Below are 25,665 nucleotides of genomic sequence, written 5' to 3' on the forward strand. Positions count from 1 at the left end.
TTTACACTTTTCCTGCTTATGTTCATGGGTTTTTTCTTTTTATTGCTGATTTTAACATTTATTCAGTACAGTCAAACAATCTTAATGACTTAAAGAAAACTCATTGTGAAAGGTCCAAACTCTCTTGCAAAAAAAAGATCATTGAACTGTGCCGTGAACCAATTTGCAGTTTCCACACTCTCAGGCAGTGCATTTTGCTCACCAGCCACTCTTCATGCAAAGAACCTACTGCTTATTCTTTTTGCTCACACCCTCCTTATACAGCTTCCAGGAATGTCTCTGTTCCATCCTTGTCTCCTTCTACTCTGAAAAATCTCCTTCACATTAATCTAGTAACAATTCCTCACCAAATTATTATTATTATCATCTAACCTTTATGGAGTCAGAGACTCATTGTGGGCAGTACACACAATGCTCATCCAACCGTGCCTTAAAATTATTCAATGTGTCTACATTCACAATGCACTCAGGCAATGCATTCCACTCACCAACCATTTTCCATGCAAAGAACCTGCTCCTCACACCCTCTTTATACAGTTTCCAGCAATGGCCTCTTGTTCTATCCCGCTCTCCCATTCTGTGAAAAATCTCTTCCATGTCAGCCTGATAACAACTCCTTACTAGCTTATATGTCTCAATCATATCCCCTCCCCATCTTCTTCTTCCTGTTCACGTGGCTTTGCAACTTACATTCTCTCAATCTGCTCTCGTACTCCACATTTCAAAGATCACTGATTACCTTTGTGAATCTTCTCTCGACCCTTTCCAACATATCCTCATCATAATGAAAACCTGGTGATCAAATCTGTGCACAATAATCCATATGAGACCTGATCAAAGCCTTATACAATGGCACCATAACCTCTCTGTTTCTGCATGTCAGGGTCCTCCATCATTGCCATTATTTGATGTGATGTCTTCACAGTTTGTGCAATGTGGCCCCTGAATTTCAGGTCCTTGTCCACCATCACTCCTAGATCTCTCATCTCCACCACTTCTTTTAAAGTTTCCCCACCAAGTGTATACGTTGTATCCCATCGTTGCTTACCAAATTTCAAAACCTTACACTTTGCAACATTGAACTGACAGTTCCACTTACCTGTCCATTCATATAATCTGTTCAATCTCTTGCAAATTCATGCAATCTCCTGTAAGGCAATAACATCCACTTAATTCTGCATTCCTCTCCCCAATTTTACATCATCTGCAAACAGCTACATATCACTAGTTAAACTGATCCCGATATCATTAACATACAAATTGAACAACAATGGTCCCAAAACTGACCTGCGGTATAACACTAGTGACCTTCCTCTTTTGGGACACCCCATATATAACTTTCTGATACCTATCTGACAGCCAGTCACTGATCCAACTCAGAAGTCTGTTATCCAATCCCATCTGTTTCAATTTATTTAACAGTTTGTCATGTGTTAATCTATCAAAATTTTTTGCAAAATCCAAGTACACCATTGCACATTCATCTCCCCTGTCTAAGGTATTTTTCACCTTGTTATAATACATAAGTAAGTTGGTAAAACATGATCCCCCTTTAACAAACCCATGCTGATAACCACAGAGAATACTGCTGTTATCAATCCATTTCTGTATCCTACTTCTCGCCAATCTCTCCAGTACCTTCACTACAACTCCAGATATACAGATTGGCTTATGATTTGAAGCTACAGTCTTATCGCCACCTTTATGCATTGGAACAATTTTACCCTCCTTCCACTATCTTAGAACCTGTGCTGCTGTAAGACTTATTAAACAGGCATTCCAATGCTACTTCCAATTCCCTGGAATATTCCCTTAAGATGCATGGTGATATATCATCAAATCCTATCACCTTATTGACATCAAGGTTATTTATTTCCTCACATACCTCCTGCTCACTCACAATTAAGCCATTCTCTCCTATGTCCTCTACACTTAAGTTCCTCATGATTTCACCCTGATCAGGATGAAACACCTTCATAAATTAATCACTGAATACCTCAGCATGTATTCTGTAGAAGTTACCATTCTACCATTTTCATCCATTCACATCATCTTACCATTATCATTCTTCCTTCTGCTTGCCACATATCTAAAAAAATTCTCTATGATTTTTCTTTGCCTGATTTGCAAATTTCTGCTCATACTCAACTTTTGTTTTCCTTACTAATTGAGTCACTCTCCTCACTTGTTCTTTATACTCTTCATGTGACTGATTATTACCATTATTCATCTTGTACTTCCTCCAAAGTACTTTCTTTTTTCAGATTTCATGCTTAACTTCTTATTCATCTATTTTATACCTACCTTATGCAGCCTTTTAGCCTTTGGAACACACATTGATGATGTTATGTATTTCTTTGTTAGTTCCTAAGCAGCATTTATTTCCTTATTGCTTAACTCCTCGTTCCATGCTATAGCTCCAAGCTGCCTCCTAAGCTTGTCATAATCACCAGCCTTATAATTTCACACATATAACCTTTCCTCACAAAAGTCTGCATATGGCTAGCCACAACCCAGGATGGTCAGCATGGGAGTGGGATGGCCTGGAGTGTAAAGGGGTGTAGTTGGGTCTGAGGAGATGGATAGGGTGATAAATTTTTAATAAAGGCAGTCGGAAATGGTTAGGTGTAGGGAAATAACAACCAACAAGGTTAACTTCAGGGAAGAAATTCAAGTACTTTGGGTCGGTCGTTGAAAGGAATGGTGACCTAGATGAGGAAATACAGCACCGAATAACATGCAGCAGATGAACTGGAGGAAGATGAGCAGAGTCCTGTGCAACAAGAGAGTGAGTTGTAAGATGAAAGGAAAGCTGTATAAGATGGTGGTGAGGCCGGTGATGCTCAATGACGTGGAGATGTGGCCTATAACAAAGGCACAGGAGAGGAAGATGGAGATGGCGGAGATGCAGATGTTGAGATGGATGAGTGGTGTGACAAAGAAGGACAGGATAAGGAATGACTACATCAGAGGGACGATCAAGGTGAGACCGATTGGTAAGAAGGGACAAGAAAGCAGGCTAAGGTGGTTCGGTCGTGTAGAGAGAAGGAGTGAGGAGTATGTTGGTAAACGAGTGAAGCGTATGGATGTGGAGGGAAGGAGGAAAAGAGGGAGGCCCAAACTCAGATGGAGGGATAAGGTGGCAGAGGATCTTAGGGAGAAAGGATGGAGTTGGGAAGATGCCCTGGACCAGAGAATCTGGAAGAAGAAGATTAAAGATGTGAATGCCGACCCCGTTTAACACGGGATAAAGCATAGCAAAAGAAGAAGAAGTGGCATGGGCAGGGCTGGTTATAGACCTAAAAGTGAATTGCTGTGCTTTTATTTACAAATGCCAGGAGCATCAGAAATAAGGAGGATGAAATAGTTTTGCTGATTGAGTTTATTTGTCCAAAATTATTGGAATAATTGAAACACAGTTGGATAAGGATGATATCCTGGCAGGAATAGAAATGAAAGGGTATGATGTTTTTCGCAAGGATAGCAGACACATTATGTTCACCCAAAGTGGAGATGTGAGAGGGAAATATTAGCAATGTTTTGAGTCAGTATGGTGTAAGGTGGAGGTTGATAGGAAGAGATATTTAGTCAGATGCTGCTATAGGCCAGGAAATGTGGAAGGTGGTGATGAAGAAATCTATAAGCAACTTTGTTTTACAAACGAAGGAAGGGTGATCATTATGAGTGATATTAATTATAGTAATATAGATTGGAAGGAAGAGATAGCATTTGGGTATAAGGAAAATGAATTTCTTGAGTTCTTGAGAGACAGCATTAAGCATTATGTAACAGAGGGCACATGAGGATTGAGATACTTAGATCTAATCATTTTTGTAAAATGATGTTAATGGAAGAAGGAAATGATAGAATGGTATCTGCTGCAGAAGATATAGTTGAGATAGTCAGTGAACAATTTATAATGGTGTTTTCTTCTCATCAGGGTGAAATCATGAGAAATTCTAGTATAGAGGAAATAGGAGATGTCTTAACTATGAGTGAGCAGAAAGTATATGAGGAAATAAGCTTGATGTCAATAAGACAATGAGATTTGATGACATATTAACCACATGTCTTAAGGAAATGTTCCAGGCAGTAGCATTGACATGCATGTGTTTAACAAGTCTTACTACAGCACAGATCCCAAGAGAGTGGAAAAGAAGTAAAATTATTTGACTGCATAAAGATTGTGATAAGGCTGTAGCTACAAATTATAGGCTAATTTTTATATCAAAGCATTAGTCATTAGTTTTAAGTCAAAGGCATTGCTAACTCTTTTGCATATCTTTCAGTTCCCATGCCAATATGGGTGGTTGCCAGCAGTGTGAGGACCTCTGTGAGAAAAGGGTATATGTGGAACTACAAGGGGGGGGGGATTATGAAGGGCTCAGGAGACAGCTTGCAGGTGTAGCATGGAATGAGGAGTTAGCTGGAAAAGAGATCAATGCAGCTTGGGGGATTTTCAAAAACTATCTAGTAGATGCAATGTCTAAGTGTATTCCAAAGGTGAGAAGGTTAAATAAGGTAGGTGTGAGATGGATGAATAAAGAGATTAAGCATGCAATACAGAGAAAGAGGACATTGTGGAGGACATTGAGCATAAGAGAAGTGGAAATAACCAATTCCATGAGATCTACAAAGACTAGGCAAGGAGGGTGACTTGGTTGGTGAGGATAGCTAAAGAGAGGTATGAACAGCAGTTAGCTAATGAAGCCAAAAAGAATCCTAAGGAGTTCTTTCGATATGTAGCCAGCAAAAGAAAGAATGATTATGGAAGGATGACATTGATTGGAGGAAATGGTATAAAGACAGCTGTTGCAGAATGTGTGGTGGAGATACTTAATGAGCAATTCATAAAGGTCTTTCAATCTTGTGAATGTGACTTCATGGAGAGATTGAAAGACCTTTATGAATTGCTCTCCATGAAGTCACTGTAAATGAGCAAGAGGTGTATGGGGAGTTGAGTAAACTAGATGTTAATAAGGCTGTGGGAATTGATAATATATCACCATGTATTCTGAAGGAATGTGCCAGGGAGTTGACACCTGTCTTGACATATTTTTTTAATACAAGTCTTGCACTCAGTCAAATCCCTAAGGAGTGGAAGGACGGCAAGATTGTGCCACTTCATAAAGGAGGTGATCGAACTCGAGCATCAAACTATAGGCCTATCTGTGTGTCAGGTGTTGTGGTTAAGTTGTTGGAGAAACTTGTGAGAACTAGGATCCAAAGTTGGGTTGACAACAATGGTATTATCTTTGATGGACAGCATGGATGTGTTAAAGGGAGTTAATGTTTTAGTAATCTACTTACTTATTACAATAAAGTGACTGCTTCCTTGGGCAAAGGAGAAGGATACACATATACAGTAATATACTTGAATAAATTTAGTTTAATCCTTTATCCCAGTGAGAGCATACAAAGTTTGCACCTGAAAATATCTTCAGGACTGAATATAGTGTTGTACTATCTTACCTGGGTAAGTAGTACAACACCAGACAACTCATAGCAAAGGTGGAGCAAGCTACCAACACTCCTATCCCAGTATCTCCCATAATGCAAAACACATCTCCTTGTGGATATGTATACTGTTATGCATTAAGGGATTGGTCACTACCAATCCCTTAATACACACCACTACCCAGACTAGTTTAAACTAGTCTGGGTAGATTGGTCACTACCAATCCCTTAATACACACCACTACCCAGACTAGTTTAAACTAGTCTGGGTAGTGGCCAATCCCTTAATGTATAACAGTATACATATCCACAAGGAGATGTGTTTTGCATTATGGGAGATACTGGGATAGGATTGTTGGTATCTTGCTCCACCTTTGCTATGAGTTGCCTGGTGTTGTACTACTTACCCAGGTAAGATAGTACAACACTATATTCAGTCCTGAAGATATTTTCAGGCGCAAACTTTGTTTGCTCTCACTGGGATGAAGGATTAAACTAAATTTATTATAGTTTAACCTAGTGAAAAATAAACTTTCAACATCTTCATCAGTAATATACTTGATTTTGCAACAGCTTTTGATAGAGTACCTCATGATAAATTGATGGTCAAACTAGAGCAGATGGGGTTGGATATTAGATTAGTGCATTGGATTGGAGACTGGCTATCTGATAGAGATAGCCAGTTGTGTATGAGGGAATATCCAGGAAAATGAAAGTCACTAGTGGAGTGCCTCAGGGGGGTCTGTTTTGGGGCCATTACTGTTTAACTTGTATATTAGCGATATAGGTGAAGATTTGAATAGAGATTTTCAGTTGTTTGCAGATAATGCAAAGTTTGGACGAACCATGAAGAGTAGTTTAAGATGTTGTGGCCTTACAAGAAGACTTGAATAAATTGAGTGATTGGGCATGGAAATGGGGATGTGAGTTCAATGTTGCAAAATATATGGTTTTAAAATTTGGAAAACAAAGATGGGATGCAGAATTTATGCTTGGTGAGGATATATTGTTGGAGGTGGAAGAAATAAGCGATCTGGGGATGATAGTGGATAAGGATCTGAAATTTAGGGGACACATAGCCAAAATTGTGAAGACAACACAAAGGCTTCTGGGAATGATGCGGAGGACACCGACATGTAGAAGTAGGGAGATTCTTGTTCCGCTTTCATTAGGCCACACATGGACTATTGTGCCCATATTTGGTCACCTGGTTTTCTGAAGGATAAAGAGATGTTGGAAAAGGTCCAAAGGCGATTGACTAAGGTAGTTTCTGACCTCTGGAATGTTGAGTATGAGGAAAGATTGAGAAGATGCAATTTGCAGAGTCTGATGGACAGGAGGAAGAGGGGGGGGAGATATGATAGAGACCTACAAGTTGGTAAGGGGTTGTTATAGGATCAATGCTGGAAAAGTTCTAAGAAAATAGTGGGAGATTGGGGAAGATCCAGAGGTCATCCCTGGAAACTGTATAAAGAGGGCGTGAGTAGGGGAGTGAGAGGCAGGTTTTTTTCGGGCAGAGTTATAAATGATTGGAATGCCTTGCCTGAGAGTGTGGTGTCTGCAAGGAGTTTGAATGTTTTCAAGGCACGGTATGATGAGCTGTGTGTGTGATAAAAGAACCTCCCAGATGAGTCTTTGGCTCCTTGAGGTCTTGGGGTGATAATAATAATAATAATAATATTCCATCTGTTCCAAGAGCTGTATTCAAATCATGCTCTTGAAATTGCTTTTACCACCAAATTGGCTCACCCATGGTGGATGAAATATACCTTTGGATCCATGTTGTTTCGCTGGTATCTTAATTGGTATTGCAAAATTTACATCTTTGTTTTGGTTTCCATATATACATGTCATGGCTGGTTGGATGTTTAATATCTCTAACTGACCTACATATAGTCATTCTTCCGGTTCTCCCTTGACATGCATACAGAGAGCTTAATGGGCCTGCCTAGAATGTATACCTATTAAAGTGAACATTAACAACTTGGCGTTTTTTTCTAGTCCAACTCACAAATTTCTTCCATTCATGTTCAATAAGATTATCCTTCCATGATTATTCTTCCTTTTACTTGCTACTATTTACTGATAAAATTCTCTCAGATTTCCATTGGCCTGTTTGGCTAAATATTTCATTTCATGATCCTATTTTTGACTTCCTCACCCTGGTCATCATTCTTTTGTCTGCACTTTAGACTTTCCCAAGCCTCATCATTATTCTTCTTATAATATCATATACACAGCATTCTCTTTTTATACAGCTATTGTTTTAAGGTGTTAATTATCTATTTAACTCTCATGGAATTTATTCTTCCAACTTTGGGGTTGCATTCAGATATGTCCTCCTTCAGACATTGTCTGATTACTTTGCATGCACTGTTGATTTCTCTGCCATGCAGTCTTTCGTGCCGAGGCATTGCTTCAAACCTCTTTCTCAGTTTACTATAATCACCTGCCATATAGTTCCACATATACCCTTTCTTAGTTAAAACTCTCATATGCATTGTCACCTCTCAATTCAATAGTGCATAATCAGATGTGCAATTATTATCATTGTCAAAGTATATTTGTAATCAGTATGAACATGATTACCGAATGTTAATTTAAAAAAAAAATTAGCTTAGTGATGGTTTATTTACCAAGAATCATTCCTGAAATATCACATTAGCTGAATCCTTATCATCTGATGCACAATTATCTAGGAAAAATATAGTTTTCCTCTTCTTTTGTCTTGGTGGTGCAATTGTTTTTATGTCTATTCATAATACATTTTAATGCCATTTTATTTTCTCTTAGTGGGAAGATATACAACTAAAGGTTTTAATTAAAGGATTTTAAAATTTTAGAATGTTGTTCTTTATAATTATGGAGACACTTCTTCTCAGTTGAGGTGGTGTGGACATTCTCAAGAAGTGACTAAGGTAAGCATTAGTATTATTATTTCTTAAATTATTAAGATGAATTGATATAATTTTTGCACATAGCTTCCACAGTAGAATGTTGATATTATAAATGTTTATTGAAATAATTAAAATACAACAATAGCAAATATTGAAAATTACACTTTGGGGTGCAAAGTTTTTTTGTGAAGGAACAAGTTCATTGTAAGCTTATTGTATAGCTCAACATAACTATTAGGAGGAGATTCAGGCGATTGAGAGATGTCAGAATGAGAATGACCAAAGAATAAATCTGAATGAAGTTATCCAAAGATGAAAGAGAGACTATGATACCAAGGGAATATTGCAATTTATACATAATAGTAAATAATACACATAATAACAAATATCAACAAACAATAAATAATAAATAACAAATAACACACATAAATAACAAATAATAAAATGTAACCAACTGGAAAGAGAAGGCCAGGTAGACCTCAAAAAAGAGGATACTAGATGGATAATGAGACTGGAAGATCAGTCTCATTATCCATTCACTTACCGCTAATTATATCCATAAATAGAATTATGATGATGATGATGATACATAATAGTTCAGGAATAAGGGTGAGACATTTACATTGGCTATTTCAAGTTGACCAAAAAATAATAACAGACATTAGTGAGACCTGGTTGATGGAGGGGGATGTAGTTAAAGAGAGAGAGGATATAACAGGTATTGTATTTTAAGGTGGGTGGAAAGAAAGCGAGAGAGAATGGAGGTGGAGGGGATATTACTGATACTGGTACCAACAAGAGCAAAAGTTGATTTTGAAGGCAGTTTATGCATTTGAGCCTATGTGGAATAAGATGGACATCAGGTCAAGACATTTAGTCATTTGCTGTTATAGACCAAGGGATGCAAAGGGAGATGTAGTGTTGAGACACTTGGAGATGAGGAGGTGATGGAAAGGATACAGAGGCAAGTGACCTAAATAGTTGTGAAGAATCATACATTCTTCACAACAAATCCGATAAGTCTGGATTGGCGTAGCATGGGATAGAGACAAGCCACAACATTCTCTGGTCCACTATTCGTCTTTTTATTATTATTATTATTACTACGGGCTACTCCAGGAGTCCTTAGACTCATCGAGGGGAGGCCCTAAACATCATGTTCACACAACTGTTCAACATTCTCACAGTATCTATCATACCTTGCCTTGAACTCGCTCACTGTCATAGCACCCACAACAGACTCTGGCAGCTTATTCCACTCATTTACCACTCTAAAAGTAAAGAACCCAGCTCTAACGCCCCTGCTAACCACGCTCTTGCCCAGCTTCCATGGGTGTCCCCTAGTTCTCCCACCACCAGTCCTGATCTCAAAAATATCATCTGAATTAATCCTATAGAATCCTTTTAGCAATTTGAATGTCTCAATCATATCTCCCCTTTTCTGCCTATCAACTAGTTTCTGCAACCCACAAATCTTCAACCTGTTCTCATATGGTTCATTCCATAGATCTGCTATCATCTTAGTCACTCGCCTCTGGATCCTCTCCACCTCCTCCCCATCAAGAAGGAACCGAGGTGACCAAATCTGGGCACAGTAGTCGAGATGAGGTCTTATCAGGGCTCGGTACAGAGGTACAATAACTTGCTTGTCTCTGCTCGTCAAGGTATTTTTCAACAACCAAGTGAGTTGATTAGCTGATTTAGCTACTTTCGCAATGTGCCCCCTAAACTTCATCTCCCTATCCACCAACACTCCCAAGTCCCTGGCCTCATCAATCTCTTGGAGTACAGTTCCACCAATGTGGTATACTGCTGCTAATCTTTTCACTCCGAAATGCATAACCTTACATTTTGTCACATTAAATTGACATCCATTCTCCTTAGTCCAGAACTCCAATCTATCTAAGTCATCTTGCAAGACTTTGACATCTTCTGCGTTCACTATCGCCCTACCCAACTTTACATCATCAGCGAAAAAATGAACTGTCCCACTTAGACCCTTCCCTATATCGTTAATGAACAGATTAAACAGCAGTGGTCCAAGAACAGAACCCTGTGGCACCCCACTAGTCACAGGCCATCTTTTGGACTCTACTCCTGAATAAACTACTCTTTGATATCTCTCCATCAACCACCCATCTATCCATCTCACCAACCCTATATCCATTCCCATATGTTGTAGTTTACGGATTAGAATTCAATGTGGTATGCTGTCAAACGCCTTTGCCAGGTCCAGCAGTATCACTGTAAACCCATTTCCCTTATCCAGTTCAGCCGTCACCTTGTTATAAAACTTGAGAAAGTTACTGAGGCATGATCTACCCTTCACAAAGCTATGCTGTCCTCTGTACAGTATCTCATTTTCATCAATCCATTCCTGTATTTTTCCCTTGACTACTTTCTCCAAGACCTTGACAACGACTCCTGATATGCTGATCGGTCGGTAATTTGCAACCATAGTCTTGGATCCTCCTTTATGCAGTGAAACTATTTTCCCCTCTTTCCACGCCTTCGGGACTAAGCCAGACCCGAGACTCAGATTAAACAACATGATCAAGGGCACTGATAATTCATTAGCCGCTTCATGCAAGACCCGTGCCGGTATACCATCCAATCTCACAGATGTATTCACATTAAGGTTCTGTAATAGACTATTCACCTCCACTTCATTCATCACAATTCCCATATAAACTAATGGTTCCTTCATTTTTTCAACGTCACCACCTGGATGATATACTTTTGCAAAGTGCGCGCTCAGTAACTCCACTATATCGACTGGTTCAGTGAACTCTTTACCATCGTCATTCCTTAAAATCATTTTGCCATGTACAGTTTTTTTCTTGCTTGCAGCATATTGAAAGAACTGTTTGGGATTCTCTTTTGCTTGCATAGCTAGTTTCCTTTCATAATCGGCTTTTGCTGTTTTTACCACACTCGTTACCCTTCTGGCCTGCCCTTTATACCGTTCGTGTGCCTGCAGGTCACCCCTTTCTTTAAATTCCCTCCATAGTTGTTTCTTTTTTTGCAGCTCAAGCTTAATGGTGTTATTCATCCATTTAACCCCTCCTTGTTTCACTATTCGGACCTTAGGTATACAATCAGCCATAACCTCCTGTAAATGCTCTTTGACCACTTCCCATGCTCTATCGACATCCAGCCCTTGCAGTTGTACATGCCATGGCACTGATCCAAGCAATCTCCTAAGCTTGTCATACTTGCCAGCACGGTAATTCCACATATACCCTGTCTTAATCACAAATTGCACACCTTTAGCCACCTCCCAGGTCAAGACCTTATGATCACTCTCACCAATAGGTGGCAACATGGTCATATTCATTACAGTCAAATTCTCAGATACTATTACCAGGTCAAGCACTCTCACACCCCTAGTATTTTCAATTACATGCTGTTTTAGATAGTTATCCCTTAATAATTGAATAAAATCCATTTCCTTCCTCACATGTGTCCTCTCCTCCTTCCAATCAATGTTGCCATAGTTGAAATCCTCCATAATAATTACCCTCCTTCCACTCATTTCATCAATTTGTTTATGCATACCATCTCCACCATCTATTCTATCACCTGGTCTATAGCAGCACCCAACTGTATATTTTATTCTGCCAGTGTCAATCTCACACCAAATAGCCTCAAATGAGCTCCTTTCACTATCCTGCAATACTTCAATTCTCCTTGGCTGCAGTTCATCAGCTATCATCAATAACCCCTCCCCCAATTTTATTCTCTCTGTCCCTCCTAAACATACTATAACCTACACATTCTATCCCACTAACTATATCATCTTCTGTCAGCCATGTTTCACTAATGCCAATAACCTGTGGCCAGGAAGAGCCAATCAAGGCCAAAAATTCTTCCTTCTTGTTCCTAATACTCCTGGCATTGGTATACATGAATTGCAGTGATCCCTTTGTCCCACCCCTATCTTGATGCGTTATTCTAAATGTCCTATTCCCATTTTTTGTCCTCAGTGCTGGCTCAGGTACATTATATACATTTTTACACTCAACTGTCTCACTGATGTCCGCATATCCACTCCCCCCCCCCTCCTTGGTAGTTCTAGTTTCCCTGGTTCTGCACATCCATTTTCACTTCATTCAGCAACAATTTTTCCAGTCTCCGCACACCAAGTCCATTCAAATGCAGGCCATCCATCTTGTATAAGTCCTTTCGCCCATCAAACTCATTCCACACGTCCACGAATTCCACACCACACCGTCCGCATAACCTGCGCATAATGTCATTTGCGATTATGGCCCTCCTTCTAAACTCCTCTCTGTCATACCGCGGTAACAGTCTCACCATTCTAACTCTGTCACTCTTTTCTTTCACTACCTTTAACAATACTTTCAAGTCCTCTCTCATAAAAAATTTATCACCTTTCAATTCATTCGTACCCGCCACAATTGTTAATTCTTTCACCCTCTGTTTTTGCACTCTAATACTCTCACTTACATCCTTAAATTTTGCACCCGGTAAGTACGATTTAGTTACACTCCCATCTATTACTCCTCTTAATAACGAGTCACCATACAACACTCTTTCCTTCATTTCGGAAACTCTCCCACGCTGTTTATTTACGTTAGCCGAATCACTCTGGAAAGAGTTTTGCAGGTGCTCTAATTGCCGCTGCGCATTTTGTATCACTGCGCGCAGCCTAGCGATCTCACTTCCTACAAATAATTCCTCATTTTTTTTATCATTCAAACCATTTTCTCTTTCTGTATAATTGCTCTCACTCTTTCTTAGATCACCGCTCACATTGCCATCTTGTACACCGCAATTCCCTATCGAGCCACTATTTTCACTCGCATTCTGGCTTTCTTCAACCATAACTGTCTCACAACCTGACACATACTTCGACTCCTCACTTTGCATACACTTTCTACACATTCTCCCACCACTATCACTTTCAATCCAAACTCCAGCCTCATTCGGGAATGCATACATTCCACACACATCACATTGGACAAATTCTCTCACATTATAGTTTTTGAACAATGGCGTCGTATTTTTGGACGCCATTATCTTACGTCTCATTGGCACCATATTCAAATCTATGAAACGTATCGTTAAATACTAAATTAATTAGCGGAATTTACACCAAAATCACACAGACACAACAAGCTACCAAATTTAGACAATATTACGTTATGATTTTTTACATATATTCTAATTTCCATTCAAAATTGTACTTAGCTTTCGGGAGCTCCCTGAAAACACGACCTTTCGCCTGGCCCTCCAGCGGCGTCTTCTTCACAGATGTCGCTATAAATTTGAATGCCTATTCAAAGCGAGTGCTGAAGCCTTACTTCAATGCCCTAACTTGAATCGAAATGATTGCCTATCCTTGTCAAAAATATGGGAAAGTTTAATCCTGATAATACACTAGGTTTTTTTTTTTTTTTTTTTTTTTTTTTTTTAATTGAGACCTTCTAATTCCTACATTAGTCTAATGTTATCTTTAATTTAATTTATAAATTAAGATTATTATATGAAATTGTGACTTAATACCTATAGTTCATTCATCACTGATGAAATTTACCTCTCTTTGGTGCTTAGCAATGCAGCATCACGCAGCTCGTTCTACTTTTGAATGATCAATTGTTTGTATTCCACCTTGTAAAAACTGTTCCTGTCAAGCCTCTGAGCATAGTCTGTTAATTTCAGACTGAGAAATTTGGAAAATATTAAAATATTCTTGTGTTAACATGTTTATATTTCATAAGGATATGTTTGCTGAATTATGGGATACTCAGGTAATTGATGTGAAGTCATTAGCCTCTAAATACATGTAACCCAGTCGTGAAGTGACTTCATGTGCAAATTTTGTTTGCTTACACTTGGAGAATGGATAAAATGAAGAATATAATTTCTTGGCATCTTTAATTTATTTTATATAGTTTCTTTATTATACAAAGTGCGATCAAAAAGTACAGTAAATGTTAGAATTCAAGAAAGTTTATTAACTTAAATACAAATATAAATGAATCTCTTTTAAAATAGTCTTCTTGGCTTACTACACACTTTTTCCAGTGTTCCAGCCACTTTTTGAAACAGTTCTGGAAGGCATCTTTCTTTAGTTCTTTTAGGCAAGCTGTTGTTGCTACTTCAATTTCTTGTATTGATACAAAACACTTTCCCTTCATCATCAATTTCAACATTGGTAAGAGCCAAAAGTCCTAGAATGTTAAATGAGGTGAGTACAGCAGATGTGGGGGCACAGTAATTTTTTGTCTGACAAAAACTGTCAAATAAGAAGAGATGTGTGTGTGTCATGGAGCATTGTCATGATACAACATTAAACTGTGTGCCCTCTTCTGCAGGTTTTAATTTTTTATGCATGTCATTCCACAGACATTCCAGTATGCTTTATAATATTCATTGTTGACTGTAGTGTCTATGGGCATAAACTCTATCTACACAATTTCCTCCGGATCAAAAAAAGACACTCAACAGGACTGTGACAGTGGATTTCAATTGGCACACCTTTTTCAGCTGAGGTGGGTGTTTTCCATTGTGAACTCTGAATCTTGGTCTCCAGATCATAACCATAGATCCAAAATTTGTCTCCTGTTATGATATTTTGTAAAAAGGTTTGGATCTGAAGTCACACAATTATGCAATTTCAATCACAGCTTTCCATTTTTGTGACAATGATGCAAAACAGTTACACAAAAACTGTATTTACCACTAAGTGAGAGAACTGAAGAACTTGAAACTCATCACATGACTGACAAACAGATTGATCAATTGCTAAATTAATCTCAGCTTCATTCTCCCTTTGATAGATCGAATGCTGTGACTAAGTTCATTGTACTTTCTTATCACACCTTGTATCTTTGTGTTTCATCTGGTTTAGTAATGTATAACCTGCAGTTTGCAATATCATAAACAAAATTCTTGTGAATTTTGTTTATGTAATTCATGTTGTTTTCTGATAGTCCAGGCTTTCTTCCCATGATATGATTGAGACTTTTAAACTATTGAGAGGTGGTTACTGGGTTGACACTGGGGAGTTCTTTCGCTTGGTTGAACAGCAGGAAGGAGTCATGACAAGGGGCCATCCCTGGAAGTTACGAAAGGAAATTGTGAGAAAGAGGGTGAGGAGTGGTTTCTTTGCATGGAGAGTGGTTGAACCATGAAATGCATTGCCTGATAGAGTGGTGAGAGCGAGAACGGTTAATGCGTTTAAGGAGTGGTATGAATGACTTTGTGTTTCCTAGGAGGGACTTACCTCGATGAGTCTTGATAGACTTGTGTTTCTTAGAAAGGACCTCCCATGATGAGTCTTTTGACTCTATGGAGGCCTGAATAATAATAATAATAATAATAAAGTAAGTATATAATAATAATTATCATCATAAAATTCCTGATATGTACTCTTTGAGGGCATACATCATATTATGATAGTACTACATGAAACTGTTACATCAATGCTGACTTCCTATTGACAATTTTGCTCTAAATTAATCTGTTATCTGTCAGCATTCCAATGTTGTCAGACTGTATATTTCTATCTTCTAAGGCACTGCTTACTGTATCAATCCACCTAGATCTTTGTCTTCCACTGGGCCTTTTTCTGCTATCCCTTTTTTGTAAAAGGAAGTGTGTTTAACATTATGGAATATTTTTTGAGGCAGTTGATGTGAGATCAACTGCTTCTATATAAAAGTGGCTTCGTTGTGAAGTAACCCTTGGGTAAACGGTTTGACAAGAATATATTTTCTTGGAAACTTTAATTTACTGTGCAACCAAGTGAAAAACTTTCTACAATTGTTCTGTTAATTAACAACTAACTGAGATAACTTCTGCTCACACATTCCTGAATGCTAACAAATTCCTTTCTGATATCTTCCTTTTTAATACGATTTGCTACTGATGCCTTCTGTCCATTCCCCTAATCTTTCTCAGGACTGTGATATCTGTGGTCTCCAGTCTTTGATCAACTATTTTACTCCTAACCCAGCTCTCAGATCCATAAGTGAAATGTGACTTGTGTTCTGACTAATTTTTCTCTTATTCCATATAAATTTATTTAGTTGACTCCCCCATCACACCAACTCTGTTAATTCTATTGTCTGTTTCTATATTTAATTTGCTATCTTCACTAAAAATCACACCTAAATAACTTAAATGTTTTACTCATTCTTTACATTCTCCATTAAGGATGCAGTCAATATTTTCAATTTTCCTACCTGTTTTCATAGTTTTTGTCTTTTTATTGCCAATTTCCATACCAAATTTCTTACAACAGTTATTCAATTTAGTTAAGATATTTTGATGACTTGTAATGGAGTGATTTAGGAAAATAACATAATCTGCATAAAGTAAACAGCTGAGAGTAACATTTCCAATTTGGATATCAGGATGCCACTTTATTTCATAATGTGAACCATAAAGATGATAAATAAGAGCGCAGATAGATTGCACCCTTGTGTCACACTGATTTTACTTCTAAATTCTGAACTTGCTTCAACTGCAGACTCAGAACTGAAATATAGACTATGAATTTCTTTATATAATGTTCCATTTATCCCATATAATTGTAGTGTTTTGAAAAAGGAGTAGCAGGGATAAATAAGAGAATAGATGATAGAGAAAGAGTTGTCTATACAAAGTGGGGATGCAAGAGAAATAGTGCCAGTGGCTTTGAGGCAGTATGGTGTGAGATAGAGGCAAATAGAATGAAATACTTAGTTGGATGTTGTTATAGACCTGGTAATGTGTATTGTAGCGACTATGAAATGTGTAATCAAATCAAATTAGCCAAGCAAATAAGAAAAGGATGATCATTATGAGTGATTTCAATTATGGCAGTATAGACTGAGATGATGAGATAGTAACTGGAAGTAAAGAAAATGAGTTTCTTGAGTTTTTGAGGGACAACAACCTCAAACAGCACACGAGGATTGAGGGTCTTGGATTTGATCATCTCAGGGTAAGTTGGTAAGAGTGATCATGAAGTGATTACCTGGGTGATTGCCAGCAGTGTGAGGACCTCTGTGAGAAAAGGATATATGTGGAACTACAAAGCTGATGATTATGAGGAGCTCAGGTGTAGCATGGAATGAGGAGTTAGCTGGAAAAGAGATCAATACAGCTTGGGGGATATTCAAGAACTATCTAGTAGAAGCAATGTCTAAATGTATCCCAAGGGTCAGAAGGTTAAATAAGATAGGCATGAAATGGATGAATGAAGAGATTAAGCATGCAATACAGAGAAACAAGGCATTATGGAGGCAGCATAAGAGAGGTGTAATAAGCAATTCTATGAGGATTGCAAAGACCAGGCAAGGAGGGTGGCTTGGTTGGTAACGGTAGCAAAAGCAAGGTATGAGCAACAGTTAGCTAATGAAACCAAAAATAATCATTGGGAATTCTTTCAATATGTAGCCAGCAAAAAAAAAAAAAGAATGATTTTGGAAGGATGCCATTGATTGGAGAAAATGGTATTATTATTATTATTATTAACCAGAGAGTCAGAGACTCATCAAATGAGGCCACAAACTGCACACACCAGCTATCATACTTATTTCTGAATTCATTCACACTGCTTGCACTCACAACATCCAAAAGTAATCCATTCCAATCATGCACCTGCCTCTGAAAGAAAAATCTAGCCCTCACACCCTTCTTGGCAGCCTTCATTCTCAGCTTCCAAGGATGCTCTCTCATTCTTTCCCCACCCTCCATAAATTGAAAAAGTCCATCAACTGAAATCCTGTATGACCTTTTAGAAGTTTGTAAGTCTCAATCATATCACTCCTCTTTCTCCTATTTACTAGTGTCTGCAGTCTACAAATTCTCAATCTGTCTTCATAATCAGTATTCCACAATCCTGATATCATTTTTAACACTCTCCTTTGTACTCTCTCCAATATATCAGAATCACAATGGAAACCAGGAGACAAGACCTGCGCACAATAGTCCAAGTAGTCCTTGTAAAGAGGCAAAATAACATCCTTATCTTTACATGTGAACGTTCATGTCAGCATTGCAATTATCAACACTCCAAGATCCCTAGCTTGGTCAGTTTCTTCTAGACTTATCCCACCAATATAATACAACATTGGATATCTAACCATGCCGAAGTGAATGACTTTAAATTTACTGGCATTGAACTGACACCCATTTTCTTGCCCACAATTCCAGCCTATTCAAATCATTCTAGCAAAGACTGCATATCAGCAGCATTCCTGATTACCCTACCTAACTTTGCATTATCAGCAAATAGCTGTATGTCTCTTGTCAAATCCTTCCCAATATCATTAATGTACAGATTGAATAACAGTAGACCAAGCACTGATCCTTGTGGTACACCACTTGTTATTTATTTATTTTTTTATTAATCTTTGTACTGGCTATGGGCAGTACTACCTTTATATCACATCCAGACATCTCATCCAGACTTGATATAGGCCTAAGCCTTTACAAGTGTTTTACCCTATGCCTGTTCTAGTTATCATTGTAGTCATTCTCTGGTGTGCCCTGTAGGGCCCTCAAGGAAAGAACTTTTATATCCTTCTGCATAAGCCCAAGCTGTTTTAAGTCCTTATAGCTATCTGCACTCCATACGCCATGTAAAGAGATGGTGGCTGTGGTAAACCTCGGAGTTTCCCCATGCTTCTCCCGTATCCTACTAACTAGATCTTTGTTATTCTTATAATAGTTTATCTTATTATTATGGCTATAAGCTAGTGGGCACCCTGTTTCTGCCTTCTGGGTATCAACTACCCAAACGTCACCATCTCTTTTAATCACTAAGTCTGGCTTATGCAAACCCACAGAGGTCCTATAATGTGGTTCCACTGCGGTCTCCCAACCTTTGTTCTTAAAGTGGTAGTTCAGAATGGCGACCACGGTGTCATGCCTCTGCACGTAGATCACATGGGTGCGGAAGCAACACTGGGCTATATGAGACAATGTCTCACTGTACTGGCTCCCAGCCCTACGGTTTGAGTCATCACTATCCCATCAAGCTGTGCAGGCTTGAGTGGGCAGAGCATTGATCCTAATCCTGATAAGGTCAATATACTCAAACCCAGGAAGGAGTCTGGTGCCATCCCTTACCCAACTATCTTCTTCTCCAATCTGAAGAGAGGCTTTCTGTAGCCCATTATTACAAGAAGACTTTAGGCAGGCTAAAGGCTGGTATCAAGGTACCTTAATTGAGTCAGCACTACAGAAAGCCTCTCTTCAGATTGGAGAAGAAGATAGTTCTAACTTTGTGATTCTTGACAACAGGCATGGGATCAGCCATCTAAATGATGGAACCCAGAGCCTGCCATCCTTCACCCCTCGAGTGGAAATATGCAGTAGGGGTGTCAGGCAGCAGTTGGAGCCATGATCTCATGGCTGAACGGATAGCCCTGTCCATTCGGGACAGTACCGAGATATATATGTCCTACCAAGCACCAACTTGTGCTTAAACCTTGCAGACTCAGATCCCCTGTATGCCACTTTCTAATGTCTGTCAGTCAGCCATCCTCTTATCCATGCTATATAACCCAAACCCATTTTCTCCAATTTATGCAACAGTCTACCATGCTGTATTCTGTCAAAAGCCTTAGCAAAATCCAAAAGTATCATTATCATCATTATTATTATTATTTTGTGCAACTCCAAGGAGTCGACAGACTCATCGAGGAGGCCCTAACATCATGTCAAGAACAACCATTCGACGTTCACACAGTATCTATCACACCTCGCCTTGAATCATTCACTGTTATAGCACCCACAACAGACTCTGGCAGCTTATTCCACTCATTTACCACTCTCCAAGTAAAAAACCTAGCTCTAACACCCTTGTTAACCATATTCTTGTCCAGCTTCCATGTATGGCCACTAGTCCTCCCACCACCAGTCCTATTCTCAAAAATATCTTCTGGACTAATCTTATAGAAACCCTTCAGTAATTTGAATGTCTCAATCATATCATCCCTTTTCTGCCTATCAACCAATTTTTGCAACCCACAAATCTTCAATCTGTTCTCATAAGGTTCATTCCACAGACCTGCCACCATCTTGGTCACTCGTCTCTGGATTCTCTCCACTTCCTCCCCATCAAGAAGAAACCCTGGCCCATATCTGGGCACAGTAGTCCAGATGGGGTCTTATCAGGGCTTGATATAGAGGAACAATAACTTGTTTGTCTCTGCTTGTTAAAGTATTTTTCAGTAACCAAGTGATTTGATGAGCTGATTTAGCCACTTTTGCAGTGTGTCCCCTGAACTTCAACTCCCTATCCACCAACACTCCTAAATCCCTGGCCTCATCAATCTCCTGGAGTACAGGTCCACCAATGTGATATACTGCTGCTAATCTTTTCACTCCAAAATGCATAACCTTACACTTTGCCACATTAAATTGACATCCATTTTCCCTAGCCCAGTCCTCCAAACTATCCAAATCATCCTGCAAAATTTTGACATCCTGTGCACTCACAATTGCTCTACCCAACTTTGCATCATCAGCAAACAAGTGAATAGTCCCTCTCAGATCCTTTCCTATATCGTTAATGAACAAATTGAAAAGTAGTGGTCCGAGAACAGAACCCTGCGGCACACCACTAGTCACAAGCTGTCTTTTGGACTCCACTCCTGAATAAACCACACTCTGGTATCTCTCCATCAACCACCCTTCTGTCCATCTCACCAACCCTATATCCATCCCCATCTGCTCCAGTTTACTGATTAGAGTAACATGTGGTATCCTGTCAAAGGCCTTGGCAAGGTCCAGTAGAATCACTGTAAACCCATTACCCTTATCCAGTTCAGCCGTCACTCTGTTATAAAACGTGAGCAAGTTACTGAGGCATGATCTACCCTTCAGAAAACCATGTTGTCCCCCCATACAGTATCCCATTTTCATCTATCCAATCCTGTATTCTTCTCTTGACTAGTTTCTCCAAGACCTTGACAACGATTCCTGATATGCTCATTGGTCGGTAATTTACAACAGTAGTCTTGGAACATCCTTTATGCAGTGGAACTATTTTTCCCCTCTTTCCACCCCCTCGGGACTAACCCAGACCTGAGACTTAGATTAAACAAAATGGTGAAGGTACTGACAATTCTTTAGCCACTTCCCGTACGACATGAGCTGGTATACCATCCAATCCCACAGATGTATTATTGACATTGAGGTTTTGCAATAGACTACTCACCTCTACCTCATTCACCACAATTCCCGTATAATCTATTGGTTCATTGATTTCTGCAATGTCACCACCTGGATGATATACTCTTGCAAAGTGCTCGCTCAGTAATTCAACTATATCAACTGATTCAGTTACTTCCCTACCATCGGCATTCTTTAAAGTCATTCTGCCATATATATTTTTTCTTTTACTTGCAACATATCGAAAAAACTGTTTAGGATTCTCTTTAGCCTGCATGGCCAATGTTCTTTCGTAATCTTTTTTGCTTTTCTTACCACACTCGTTACTCTTCTGGCCTGGGCGTTATACTGTTCATGTGCCTGCTGGTCACCTTTCTCCTTAAATTCCCTCCATAGTTGTTTTTTTTTGTAGCTCAAGCAATGGTGTTATTCATCCATTTAACTCCTACTTTATTTATTATTCGGACTCTAGGTATACAGTCTGCCATTGCTTCATGTGTTTGCATGAAGCAATGGTATACAGTCTGCCATTGCTTCATGCAAACACATTTTAACCGCTTCCCATGCACTGTCAACTTCTAGCCCTTGCAGTTGTACATGCCATGGCACTGTACCAATCAATCGCCTAAGCTTGTCATACTTACCAGCCCGATAATTCCACATGTCCCCTGTCTTAATTGTAGATTCCACACCTTTAGCCACCTCCCAAGTCAAAACCCCCATGATCACTCTCACCAATTGGTGGCAATGTGGTCATATTCGTTACAGCCAAATTCTCAGATGCAGTTACCAGGTCAAGCACTCTCTGACCCCTAGTATTTTCCATTACATGCTGTCGCAGATAGTTATCCCTTAATAACCACATAAAATCCAATTCCTTCCTCCTATGTGTCCTCTCCTCCTTCCAATCAATGTTACCATAGTTGAAATCTCCCATAATAATTACCCTCCTTCCACTCATTTCTTCTATTTGCTTAAACATACTATCACCACCGTCTATTCCATCACCTGGTCTATAGCAGCACCCAACTGTATATTTTGTTCTGCTAGTTTCAATCTCACAATCAATGTTACCATAGTTGAAATCTCCCATAATAATTACCCTCCTTCCACTCATTTCTTCTATTTGCTTAAACATACTATCACCACCGTCTATTCCATCACCTGGTCTATAGCAGCACCCAACTGTATATTTTGTTCTGCTAGTTTCAATCTCACAATCAATGTTACCATAGTTGAAATCTCCCGTAATAATTACCCTCCTTCCACTCATTTCTTCTATTTGCTTAAACATACTATCGCCACCATCTATTCCATCACCTGGTCTATAGCAGCACCCAACTGTATATTTTGTTCTGCTAGTTTCAATCTCACACCAAATAGCCTCAAATGTGCCCTTTTCTCTATCCTGCAGTTCCACTTCTATTCTCCTTGGCTGTAGCTCATCCGCTATCATCATTAACACCCCTCCCCCCCATTTTATTCTCCCTGTCTCTCCTGAAACACCATACTCCTCACATTCAATCCCACTAGCTGTGCCTTCTTCTGTCAGCCATGTTTCACTAATGCTAATAACCTGTGGTCTGGAAGTGCCAACCAAGGCCAAAAATTCTTCCCTCTTGTTCCTAATACTTCTGGCATTTGTATACATGAATTGCAGAAGCCGACTTGTCCCATCCCTATTTTGATGCCTTATGCTAACTATCCCATTCTGATTCGTAGTCTTTCCCACTCGTTTGGGCATATTACACACATTCACACACCCAGCTGTCTCCCTAAAATCTGCATATCTACTCCCCCCCACCCTAATTACTTAGTTTCCCTGGTTCTGTACATTCACTTCCACTACATTCGACAACACCTCTTCAAGTCTCCGCACACCAAAGCCATTAAAATGTAAACCATCCATTTTATATAACTCCTTTCGCCCATCGAACTCATTTCACACATCCACTAATTCCACACCACTCATCAAACGTAATTCACGCATCAAATCATTGCCAATTATGGCCCTCCTTCTATACTCTTCACTGTTATACCGCAGAAACAGACTCACCATCCTAACTCTCTCACTCTTTTCTTTTGCTACCTCAAGCAATTCCTTCACATCCTCACTCATAGCCTTTTTGTTTCCTTTCAAATCATTTGTACCCACTACCACTATCAATTCCTTCACCCGCTGTTTTTGCATTCTAATTGACTCGCTTACATTCTTTATGTTCGCACCGGGTTGGTACAATTTTGTTAAACTCTCAACTAACACACCTTACTAAGGAATCCCCATACAACACACGCTCTTTCATTTTGTTTACACTCACTTTCATACCCTTATTTTTTCTATCATACTTTTGCCAATTATTAATCGGTATGCTTGTTAAAGATTTTTGCCAACGCTCCAACTGTTGATTTACTCTATGTATCGCTCCGCGTAATAGTGCTATTTCACTCATTGCATCAATGTCATCATTTTTATTCTCCAATGATTCATTCAATCGTTCTGTATGCTTAATTCCATTCTCTCTTTCAACGCTACTCTCACTGCTATCAGGTACTACCTCGCAAATATCATCATTCATACCTCGAATATCGCTGTTATCTAGATTCTCACTTTCAACTCACACAACCTGAAACACTCTTTAAATCCTCACATTCTTTACACTTTTTGCACACATTCACTCCACTATCGGTGTTTAACCAGACTCCAACTGCTCTCCACAATGCATACATTTCGCAAACGGTACACTGAATCAAGTCTTTTAAGTTAAGATTTTCAGACAAATATGGTCACCTGGACGCCATCTTTGTATTCCTCTGTAGGAGCCATGTACAGAGATAATTGTATCTATCAATTTACTATTAAAATACTCGAAAAACACACAAAAAAAAAACCACAAAAAAAATCACCCAGACACGTTAAAATACTAAAAGTAAACAATACTATGCAAATTCATCAATTTTTACTCAAAATATCACTTATCTGGTAAGGAGCTATCCTCAGACACTACATACCATATAGCCCTCTAGTGGCTATATATCATGGTGTATCCATTCCCCATGTCTAGTTCAATGGTAATAACATTGTTATAGAATGTGAGCACTTTGCTAAAATATGGCCTTTCTTTAGTAAACTTATGTGTTCATTGCGAAGTAGAGATTCACTGTCAACCCATGTCTGAATGCGGGCCCCAACCAATTTTTCCAAAATCTTCACCACCACTCCTGAGATACTAATTGGTCGATAGTTGGATACATCGGTCTTGCACCACCTTTGTGCAATGGAATTACCATACATTCCTTCCATTCATGCGGAATCTTCCCTATTCCATATATATTTTCATTTCAGCTGAACACTCTTTTAGAACACGTGCTGATATTCCATCAGTCCCTATTTGTGAATTCTTATTCGATTTGTGCAACAGCTCTAATACTTCAGCATCACACACCTGCATTTCTTCATCTAGTGAAGAGATAATGGTGAGCTCAGTGTTGCATTCACCAGGTTGATAGCTTTTAACGAAATGGGCACTCATTAACTGAACAACCTCTTCTCCATCTGTAACCCTCACACCATCTGGACTTAGAGGAGTTATTCTTTCATATTCATTCTTTCTTTTACTTGCAGCATGTCTTTAGCTTGCAGAGCCAGTTTTTTTTCATACTCAGACTTTGCTTTCCGTATAACAGTTGTGACTATTCTAGCCTGCTGCTTATAACGTTCATAACAGATCTCATCCTTATGCAACCGGTATTCTTTCCGCATTGTCCTTTTCTTACGAATCTCTTGCTTAATAAGATTACACATCCATTTGACTCCTACTCTATTTATTCTTCGAAATCTCGGGACACATTCTGATATCGCATCATTTAAGTATTGTTTAAATGGTTCCCATGCACTGTCGATATTCTTTCCATCCAGCAACCAATCCCATTCCACTGAACTCAGTGTACTCCTCAGTTGTTCATAATTTGCTGCTTTGTAGTTCAGCATGTAACCTTTTCTGAATGGAACATTTATAAATTTAGTCACTTCCCAAGTGGGTACTGCATGATCACTGTCACTAATTGGAGGCAGAATAGCTACGTCTTTAACTGAAATGCCCTCTGACACCGTAATCAAATCTAACACTCTTTGACATCGAGTTCCTTCTGTCACATGCTGCTTGAGGAAGTTGTA

At 39.0% G+C, this 25,665-nt stretch overlaps 1 protein-coding gene across 1 annotated transcript in view; it reads left to right on the forward strand.

Moving 5' to 3' along the window:
- LOC150110690 (WD repeat-containing protein 31-like) overlaps window positions 1-25,665 on the forward strand; it is a 191,808-nt gene that overhangs the window by 34,550 nt on the left and 131,593 nt on the right. The window contains exon 3 of the mRNA XM_090405079.1: window positions 8,301-8,375. Coding sequence (XP_090261205.1) covers window positions 8,301-8,375 — 75 coding nt within the window. The remainder of the gene's footprint in view (window positions 1-8,300; window positions 8,376-25,665) is intronic.

This window comes from Typopeltis vanoorti, chromosome 1, assembly GCF_054136105.1.
Source record: "Typopeltis vanoorti isolate ZY-2024b chromosome 1, IOZ_Tvanoo_1.0, whole genome shotgun sequence".
Classification (NCBI taxonomy): domain Eukaryota; kingdom Metazoa; phylum Arthropoda; class Arachnida; order Uropygi; family Thelyphonidae; genus Typopeltis; species Typopeltis vanoorti.